This window comes from Vombatus ursinus, unplaced genomic scaffold (assembly GCF_900497805.2).
Source record: "Vombatus ursinus unplaced genomic scaffold, bare-nosed wombat genome assembly UNPS02015129.1, whole genome shotgun sequence".
Taxonomy (NCBI): Eukaryota; Metazoa; Chordata; class Mammalia; order Diprotodontia; family Vombatidae; genus Vombatus; species Vombatus ursinus.
The window spans coordinates 111680-122462 of NW_020954907.1; the positions used below are offsets into that span (position 1 = coordinate 111680).

At 44.4% G+C, this 10783-nt stretch overlaps 1 protein-coding gene across 1 annotated transcript in view; it reads left to right on the plus strand.

Annotated features, from left to right (window-relative positions):
- The first annotated feature begins 8305 nt into the window (after positions 1-8305).
- Positions 8306-10783, plus strand: part of FUOM (fucose mutarotase) — a 36976-nt gene continuing 34498 nt past the window's right edge. The window contains exon 1 of the mRNA XM_027846366.1: positions 8306-8486. Coding sequence (XP_027702167.1) covers positions 8402-8486 — 85 coding nt within the window. The 5' untranslated portion in view covers positions 8306-8401. The remainder of the gene's footprint in view (positions 8487-10783) is intronic.

The window sequence follows — 10783 nt, forward strand, 5'->3', positions numbered from 1 at the left end:
CATATGTATATAAAATATATTAACAATAAATTATATATATATATATATTTTTTTTATTTAGCAACTCTGTTACCTCAGCCAAACATGACAACATGGCAATCAGGCCCAAGGAAGGACAACATTGTCAAGGGCAAAGCATTTCAGAAACAACCTCTTAATAAGAATACAAGAAAAGTGTTTGCATCCGTAAGTACGCTCCACTGTAATGGAAATGATCGTGGAGTAAATGGGATGGTGAAAGTGTTGCCCCAAAGCAGACCCTGATTCCAAGAGGCCCAGACAAGCAGGATTTAATCAGACATTTCTAGGATTCAATGTGATTTGCCCCTTTACAACAGCCAGCAAGTAGCCCTTCGCCTTGGATCATCATGGTTGTTAGGCTGCTTTCCTTGGCTCTCATGCTCTGTATTTTGGCTGCCCCAGCCTTTCTGTCTGACTGTCTTTTGTGATAATGGTCTTGGTTTATGCTTTTAGGGGATTTCCTTTGCTTGGGACACAAGTCTATTTTCTTCTCTTTTCAACATAACTCCTTCATTCTACAGAAAAGTAGACTGACCACCAGAGAAGTGGTGACTTGCCCAAGGTCACATATGTAGTAAGTACCAGAGCCAGGATTCAGACCTGTCTTTGAATTCCAAATCCAGTGATTTTGCCATTGTCCCATCATGCTCTGTGTGCCATCTTCCAAGGGTGTCTTAAGCTTGAGCAATCTTATTAGCAGAGGGCCTTCCACATATTGGGTGCTGAAATGTTTCCTTGTTGAATTCTGATGATACACAAGTAGACAGTGACAAATTAATTGTGTTCTTTAAGTGGATATATATCTACACATATGTGTGTACCTGCACATACATACACACACACATACACACAGAGGTCTGCTCAAACTTGTCAGTGGCTTCTGTTAACCAAAAGTCACAGCTCCACAAGATGTAGGCAGTAACTCCATTAATTACAAGAGAAAGGCACATTCATGTGGGGACTCCTTATACCAAGGAATCTGCCCTACAGACAATGCCTTGGATTTTTATGGAGTACCACAAGAAAGGGAGGTCACTCGGGAGGAGTGGAGGGCAATCCCTCACCCCCCAACAGGAGTGGCATGGAGGAAGAAGGGAGCAGTAGGGGAGGGAGCAGTAAGAGGAAGCAGGAGGGCTTGGGAACGTAGGACCATGGAAAAAGGATGTTCTGCTTATCTGAGAGGGTCCCAGCTGCATGAACAGTTTAACAGTCTGGCTTAGGCTGGCCAGAGCCAAGATTGTAGCTGACCTGGCTTCAAAGGCACTGAGAATTTAATAGAGTACAGTTGCAAAGGATCACTGTTAAGTTAGTTCAGGGGAGGTTTCATCTCTGGAAAATAGGGCAACTCAAGAAAACAAGTTCAGGGAGTCCCTTCACATCCTTCCCATTGGTCAAGGTGACCTCTGGGTACACCAATGACCACAGAGAGAACACCCAGTAAAACATTATCTTGGACACTACCCAGAAGAGCATCTGAAGGCTAAGATCAGAAAGCACTTCACAAGGATAAAAGTTAACAGATAGAAAGTTAACAAGAGACAACCCCTGAAAGATGGCCCGAGCCAATGGGACCAGGCCTTAAGGAGCCAGAATTCTGAACTAGGCTCAGAGACAAAGAAACGCGGCTTGAGAATTTACAACATATTGGGGGTGATACAGAGTAGTTCTAATTACAAAATGGGACCAGAATCATTGACCAATCACAATACAAATCATAGTAAGAATGTCCAAAATCAGGGACTAATTCAGAGAGGAAATTCATATAACACCAGGATAACAGAGAGAACTTAGTATACAGATACAGAGAAACAAAAAGCCAAAGTAGTACAACAATGGACATCAACATTAACAAACATTAAGTGTCCTGTCAATTTAGTAACCTACTCCCAATGTCTATTTACTCAACACATTTCATCTTGGATCTTGACGTCCCATTCAGTTGTCTGTTCTAGAACATCTATTCTTGGGGCAGTTTGGAAAATATCATGTCCTCATGGTCACTTCAGTAATTTCCTTTCTGGTTCCAAATTACTTGTAAAGACTCCTTAGGTGTTTCTGCTAAAATCTTTTACAAAACAGATCTCAATACAAGATTTCAACGCAAGTTTCAAAGTTGACTTCTCCAATAACTAGTCCATGTGATGAAAACCAGCTGGAACCTTGTGCTTCTGATCTTATCCATACAGAGCTATAAGGGGGTCATCTACTTTTGTTGTCTACCTGCCACTCAGCTCTCACCTGTGGCTCTAAGAAGCTGCAGCATGCACACCCAGGTAAACTGTCTTGGCAGACAGGCTGAATCAGGTTGAGGGTGACTGACAGGCCTCAAATCCATTGGTGAGTTAGGGGTTAGGGGATGTCTACCCCAAGCATGTGAAGGCTTTCCCTAGCAGAATGGGTGAAAGAGGACAATTTGTTCCAATGGCCATGAAGGCAGCTAGAGCAGGCACTGTGGAGCACTTAGAGCTTGGTCAGACATCACAGACACCAAGCTCATCCATCCACTCCCTCCTGAGCCATTGCCACTCATCTTGATTTTTGTCTTGCCGCTGGACATCGAAGACTCTGGAAAAGAGAGTAAGGCTTACAACTTTGTGCAACTCTGCCTCGCTTAAATCCAATTCATGCACAAGTCAAGACATCCCCCGTGATGTCACTGATCCTCCTCAAAATGAAAGATGAACTATGGCTATGCACCAAGCGCTGCATTAAAATTCTGGAAGGACAAATACAAAAGTAAAGACAGTCCTTGAGGCATGTGTTGAGAGGAAAATTCTTCATTTGGTCTTTCACCTTGATAAAGGAGGCAAAACTCAGGACAAAGAAAACTAAAAGGATTTTATTATAAGTATGTCAAGATAGCAACATGTTGATGGGCTGATCCCTGAAGATCAGCCACAACTTCAAGGTGAGACAGCTTTTATAGGTAACTTTAAAATAAGCCAGATGGGTCCACCTCCTCAAGGTGAGGCCCTTGAATCTCGGTTCCTCCCCAAGGTAGCAGGAACGTGACAATTTGCAGGTAGGAGTATGTGACAGAGCAGGTGATACAAAAACTGCAGACTTTGTGTCTCCTTCCCCACCAAAACCTCCCCCAACAATGTCTGATAAGCAGGGCTGGGAACAGTGGGTAACTGAGTCAACATAACTGTCAACACATGGCTGCTGATGAGATGGTCAGTGAAGTGAATCATGGTAGAAAATGGTCCTAGACAATCAGGGCAACTCCTAACCAGTAATCACTCTCCAGGGTGGGAGTTCTAGGCATGAAAGGGTTAAGTCCAATGGCTGGAGAGTGGAGTAAGAGTAAGAATCTAGAGCTCCTGACTGGATCCTCCCAGGACACTGCTTTGTAATCTGTTGATCAGTTAAGCCAGGAGGATGGGTTCTATCCTCTGTATGGTACAGTTAGAGGTAACAAGAAAGCACATTTTTATTATTAAAGTCTTAAGTCTCAAGGTCAATAAATAATAAGATAACGGCACAGTTTTGTTCTTAGTTTTGGTCAATTAATTGAATGGGATTAGGAGAGATATAGATGTAGGTGAGATAGAGATATAGACATGTATCTGTGGGCAAACAAAAGTGTTAGTGCCATTTTAAGCTTTAATAACAAAGCTGCCTTGAGACTTTTTGGCTCCTCTGTATATGTATATCTCTATGTGTATACACAGATAATACCTATATATGTATAGATATACATATATGTGCATTAGAACATGTATAGCTAGCTAGCTAGAGATATTTACCTATATATGTGTATGTGTTTTTGTGTTTACATATTTGTATACATAGAGATATCTACCTATATATGTATTTGCAGACACTTCTTGCTTTATTAAGTGGACCATTCCACAGACCCGGAGGACAACTGGTCCGAATGGTTTCATTTTGCACACAAGGAACTGAGATCCATAGAATTTAACCAGACCATGAGTAGCTGCCAGAACAAGATGTGACCTTGGAGATCATCTCATTTCCCTGTGTCCTTCTTCTATGTGGTACCAGCTTCATGACCTTGAGGGACTCATAGCTGGAACCTTTTCTCTCCCCCTAGTTTCTTCACCTATAAAATGAAGTGGTTGGAGTAGTGGAGACCTCAAAGGTCTTTCTTCCCATATTGACCTTACTCTGTAGAATTTCTTGTTGGAAATTATTCAACCTGGCCACAAGATGGCAGCCGGTGATCAGGGATGGAAGAATGGCGTCTCCCTCCGCACTTCCATACCTCTACCAAGGCTGGAAACACAACTGTTAAGATATATGGTTGCTACTACTGATACCTGCATTTCTAACTATTTTTATTGGTGCCTTTTGTTTTTAAATCACCTAAATCTCCCTCTTTATTTTAAAATTTTCTCTGACTGTTAGAGGGAGGAGAAGGGCACCACTCTAAAGTTGCAATAACAACAGGAGAAAGCGTGGCCAGAGGTATCTCTAGATTCTGGAAAGGATAGCAACAAGGCTTAAAAATAAATACATTAGGATAACCTAGGCGGTGCAGTGGCTAGAGTACTGGTCCTGGAATCGGGGGGACCTGAGTTCAAATCCAGCCTCAGACACTTGACACTTACTAGTTGTGTAACTCTGGGCAAGTCACTTAATCCTGATTGCCTCATCCGAAAGAAAGAAATACATTAAGACTATCCTTTCCCTAGGAAGGAAAGATGATAGTTAATTTACACTTATGGTTAATAGGAACAGTCCTGAGTACAGATTACTGGGGTAAGTGAACCAGAAGAAAGGTTGGTTCATGAGTACAGTGACTTGAGAACATTGCCTTTAGGGTCAGAAGATCTGGGTTCAAAGTCCACCCATGAAAAATAATAGCTAGCATATTTGTAGTGCCTTATGGTTTGCAAAGTACTTTGCAGATATTATCCTTACAACAACACTGTGAAGAAGGTGCTGTTATTATTATTCCCATTTTGCAGATGGGGAAACTGAGGCTGAGAGCTTAAGTGATTTGCACACAGTCACACAGCTAGTAAGTGTCTGAAGCTGGATTTTAACTCAGGTTTTCCATACTCCAGATCTGGTATTCTATGTACTGCTACAACTATCTGCTTCTACAAATGTAGACAAATGACTGAACCTCCCTGAGCCTCTCTCCTCATGTAGAAGTAATGGAGGCTTGGCCAGTGGAAACTCCATCTGCACATGCCCAGCCTCTGGAGCCTGCTTCTAGGCAGGTGTGATGGTGTATAATGGAAGACCCCACTGTGTCCAGGCCCAGCACATGGCCTCTGGATGTGGATCTCTGTTCTTTTCTTTTGCTCTTTCATGCTTTTAAGTGAATGAATAATACAGCTGTGATCAAAGGTCAATATGGAAAACTACCAGATGTCTGGAAGCCTGAGTCTTTGCCAGATTTTTTTTTTTTTTTTTGCCAGCCTAGAAACGAAGGATCAAGGTACACGGTGACTCAAGACAGATAGATGGCAGCCCAGATGGCTGCGGTGAGCCATAGCTCGTGGGCAGCTAAGGGGCAGGGAGTAGAAAACTGGGCCTGTGCTAGGGTCTGGAAATACAAAGATGAAACAGTCCCTTCCCTCAAGGAGCTTACATTCTAAATCTTCTTTCCTCTTCCCTTCTTCCAAGTTATCTCCCTCTTTCCCAAGCTCTCATAGTACTTTGCAGCTAGATGGCAAAGTGGATGATAGAGCAACAGGCCTGGAGTCAGGAAGACCTGAATTCAAATGAGGCCTCAGACACTAGCGGTGTAACCCTAGGCGAGTCACTTAATCCTGTTTACCTCATCTGTAAAATGAGGAGAAATGGCAAACCACTCCAATATCTTTGCCAAGAAAACCCCAAGTGGGGTCATGAAAAGTTGGACATAACTGAACAACAACAAAAAACACCTTTTTGAGCACTATTCTTATCCTAACTTAATTTATAGTCATCTGTCTGATTATCCCAACTAGACTAAACCTCCTTGAAGGCAGAGATAGCTCATTATCCTCCAGCCCCTAGCATGATGCATTGGACCAAGTGAAGAAATTCTTATTGAATTTGTTCAGTTGAATTTGTTGTGTCCCACAACTATTTCTGGGGTTCCATTTGCACAAAATTCCTCCCCAGCAGCCCAGGCTCCCCGTGAATACCAGATACCAGTTGCTGCTTGGTTTCCAGTGCCAAGAGACTCAGATTTCCTCCCCTTAAACAGGCTGGAACAATTCAAAGAATCCCAGAATTTCAGAGTTGGAACAGACTTCAGCACCATTAGTACAGGCCATACCTCAAAATGAATTTCCACAGTGCAAAGCCCTGCAGTCCCCAGGGACAACAGCTCACCACTATTCAGTGCAAACATTTCAGGTTTGCTTTCATTTACTTATTCTCTTGGAGAAACTAGCAGACTTCTAGTGCCTAAGCAAAACTCAGGCTTTTTAGAATAATAAAAAACATATTTTTTCCTTGAAGGTCCTACTCCAAATTCTTATTCTTTATATGTACTTGTTAACCTCTGTGTAAGTAATTTGAGTCAGGTTCATTTCATTATGTGAACTCACATCTGAGTATGGTACGTGGTACTTAGTGGGCAATTGATTAATAAGTGATTTTTTGATTGATTGAGTAATCATGGTGTGGAGGCCATCCTGGGTTAAAAGGTAATGACAGGAATGTGCAAGCTTTGGCCAGAGAGCTGGTAATCCAGAAAGCATAGAGCACGTAATGTTGGTCATTCCAAGACCAGTCTAGCCACCGGGGGATCTGTTTCCACCTTCTCCAGACTCCTTCGGCCACTGCAGCTCGTGACTCTCTCCACAGCAGGGTTTCAAACTGTGTTGGATGACAGAAAATTTATACCAATGAAATCACAGATTATAGGAGAAGAGATTAAACCTGTGATTTCACTGGTATGGGGAACTCCAAGGTGAGGAAGCTCTGCTACCAGTATGCACCTTTCTGGTAATTTCTAGCCTTAGTTGTCTAGAGAAGAGGTGTTAAACCCAGGGCACAATGCTTCTAATGCAATTGGGAAATAGTTGACAAAATAAAAATACAGTAGAACTTAGATAATGATAACATGAAGTTTTCTAGGTCAATATGCACGTTCTGGGATCCTGGTGTACAATTTAGTGACCCCTCCCTCCTCCTACTTCTATTTGACTTTGTCACCACTGTTCTAGATCACTGGGACATCCAGTTACTGGCCTGGGGTCACACAGACAGTATGTGTTAAAGGTGAAATTTGAAAACCAGGACTTCATCTCTACCCAGGTAACACTGCTTCTAAGATTTAGACTTGAAAAGGCTTTAGAGGTTTACTAGTCTAACCTCCTCATTTTATAGATGAGGAAAGGGAGAAAAGATGAAATGACTTGCTCAAGGTAACAAAGGTAGTAAATCCAAGAGAGATTAGAACTCGGGTTTTAGGACTTCAAGGCTAGTGCTTTCTTTGAAGTAATAGTGACATCTGAGAGCTTTATATTGGTCCAAGGGGTTTCATAGACTTTCCAGTCTCCGTGATTCAGGTGGGAGGGAAGGAGCCACGGTTAGATTGGGAGTCAGGCTGGTATGGGGGACATGACTGGGTTTCCAGGATTCAGTCAGCCCTTGCCACTGGACCCACATGGCTCTGGAGGAGGAAGTGGCACAGCCCTCTCTCACTTAAATCCAATTCACCTGTATGTCATGGCATCATGGTCCTCTTCAAGAACGAAGGACAAACAGCAACATTTGACCCTAGCGGTCAAATAATAATAATAGTGGAAATACTATCAGTGGAAATACTAATACGATCAGGTCCACGGGGCGGCCACAGCGAAAGAAATCCTGGTGTAGTGGAGAGGGGGTTGGATTTGGAGTCAAACGACACAGAAGATCGGGTCCCATTTCTGACTAATCGGATTAGAAGTCAGGGCTCTAGGTTCAAAACCTGCTTCTGATACATATTACCTGTGTGACCTTAGGCCACTGACTTCACTTCTCTAAGCGGTTAATTCCTTCCCCGGTAAATTGAAGGTGTTGGAGGAAATGCCCTGGGAAGAAGGCCCCTTCCCAGTTCTAGCATTCGGTGATTGTTTGAATCCCTCCTAAGCTCGATGCACTTTCAGGTGGCCACTGTCCAGTCGCTGAGAGCAGCCTTGGGGGAGGGCTCAGACTCCCTCCCACGGTGAGACTCCGGCTTTGCTCTGCCCTGTGGGCAAAAGCAAGGCCAGGGGTGGGGGCTGGTGATGCTCAAGGGCGCGTATGGACTGATCCCGGTCCGCCCGCCCATGGGCTCTTGTTTTTTAATTGTCTCATCGCCCCACCCCTCCGAAAGTGAAACAATTTTCGCTGCTCCGGAAGGTCCGCCAGGACCTCGCCTCCCAGCTGGTCCCAACCCACTCCGGCAGGCCACGAGGCAGGTGGCTACACGTCGCCCCGGACCATGGTGGTGCTCAAGGGAATCCCTGCGCTGCTCTCCCCGGAGCTGCTCTTCGCCCTGGCAAAGATGGGGCATGGAGACGAGATTGGTAAGAACCGCCCAAGCCTGGCCTGGGGCTGCCCCAAGAGGCTGAGGGGCTGATGCACGGGGCGAGCAGGACCCCCTCCGCCCCGGCAGCCTCTTGCGCGTCGCTGCCTCCAGCGCTGCAGCTATCACTCCGGCTCTGTCGCACGCCCCCACATCCCGCCACATCTCCCCCCTCAGCCCCGTCCTTCGGACCTCCAAAAGGAACACCTGGCAGCTCAGTTGGCCACAGGATAGGAAGTCAGGTGACTGGGCCCAAGGATTCGTTCAGCAAGCCGGCAAAAGCCTGGGCTGTTGGAATCTCACAGTCGGATTCCCCCACAAGAGAGAAAGCTTTGGGGTTCTGGCCCCCTGAGAAGCTTCTCTGTGACCTCGAATTTTCCCCTTTATCCTCCTCTCACTTCCATCTTTTCATTTTCTTCTATTCCCCAAGAAAAGAACTTCAGCCTGTTCAAATCCACCAAGCCCTTTATTTTGAAAATCCGAATTTTTTTTTTTGCAGGGTTCCTTTGAAGAGGGAACTTTCCTGGGCCATTTTAGGCAGGATCTGATTTACATAATCGTGACCTTTCAGCCTCAGTGTTTAGTGTCCAGAAGAATAGATCACCTCTTCCAGTTATCCACCTCTAAAATTCCCCACCACCCTTTATTTCCCCAGGCTGTGTCCAAGTCCCCACCCTCCTGTGTCGAGGCGTGGCAATAACCTGAGGAAATACAGCTGGGAGGAGGTTCATGCTTTGATTTATATCAAAATTTTGACATTTTTGGAATCTGGTTCCTATTGGTTTCTTCATATATAAAATGAAGGGGTTGCCTTAGATCAGCGCCTCTTAAACTGTGGGTCGGGAACACCCACAGTTTAAGAAGTGCTGGGGGTTGCCAGTGGACAAAGTTTAAGAAGCCCTGGGCTAGATGACCTCCAATGTCCTTTCCAATTCTAAATCTATGTTGCCCTGATGTCTGCTTCCCTGGCCCAAGGATCCACCAGCAGGGAGCAGAGCAAAAGGATGCTAGGTGGCAGCTCCAGGCATCAAATGTTCAGAACCAGCTCTCTGGACTTTCATACTTAAGCTCTATGTGATACAGTAGATATGTGGCATTTTCACCTGTTCTAATGCTCAGTTGTGTAGCCAATGATGCATCAACACCAGGGAGATCTAGTTTGACTGTCGAGGCAGCTTAAACAAAATTGGCTATTGCAAGTCAATTATTTCAGTCTTTTAAAAGAGCCTGCTATATTGACCTTGAATCATTCCTACAAAAATCCACTGTCCTTTGTTAGAGGATGTGTTTTGCAAACTCTCTTCAAAGGAGTTCTTACGGCAAAATGCTGGAGATAAGAGCACTGGCCTGGGAGCTTGACTGCTGTCCCATTTCTATCACTGACACACCCTGTGTCTTTGGGTATTGGCAAGTCAAAACCTTTGTCATCTTGGGTTTGTGCTGTGCCATAAATGGATACACTGATCTCAAAGACCCTTGCATTTCTAGCATTCTTCCATCCTAGATGGACCATCTGTGTTGATGAATCTGTCTTTCTTCCCCATTTGTGGGAGGACAGCATGAGTTCCTGAAGGGTGAGGACTGACTTATTTTTATCTTTGTATTCCCAGAGCCCCATGTCTGGCTAGTATAGACAACTAATAAATGCTTTTTGGTTTGAACAATAGCACTGATCTTCTCTTTTATATGTCATTGTTTTTTCTTTTTCTTTTTCTTTTTTTTTTTAATGCTGTGGCTATATCTTCCTTCTCTTGACTTCTCAGAAAACTTTGTTCCCAAGGCATGTCAAATTCAGTGTGGCCAAAACAGATCTTATTTTCCCCCCAAAACCCACCGCTTTTCCAAACTTCCCTGTTACCACGTAGTGTACCACCATCCTTCCAGTCACCCAGCTTGAGCACCTTGGTGAGTCATCCTTGATCTCACTCTTTGCCCATACCCAATCAGCTGCCAAAACTTGTTTCTGTTTCCAGTCTTTTGTATATGTCCCCTTCTCTTACACAGCCACCACCCTAGTGCAAGCCCTTATTAACTCTTGCCCATTAAAGAAGCTGTAGAGTTGGTCTTGATTCTCAAATCTCTCCGCACTCCATTCCGTCCTCCATTCAACTGCCAAAGTGTTATTCCTCAAGCACAGGACTGATTATGGAACCCACTCCCATACATCCCCTCAATAAACTTCAGTGGTTTCCTTGCCTCCAGGATCAAATATAAAATCCTCTGTTCAGCTTTCCAAGCTCTTCCTTTCCAGGCCCTTCCTTCCTTCCTTCCTTCCTTCCTTCCTTCCTTCCTTCCTTC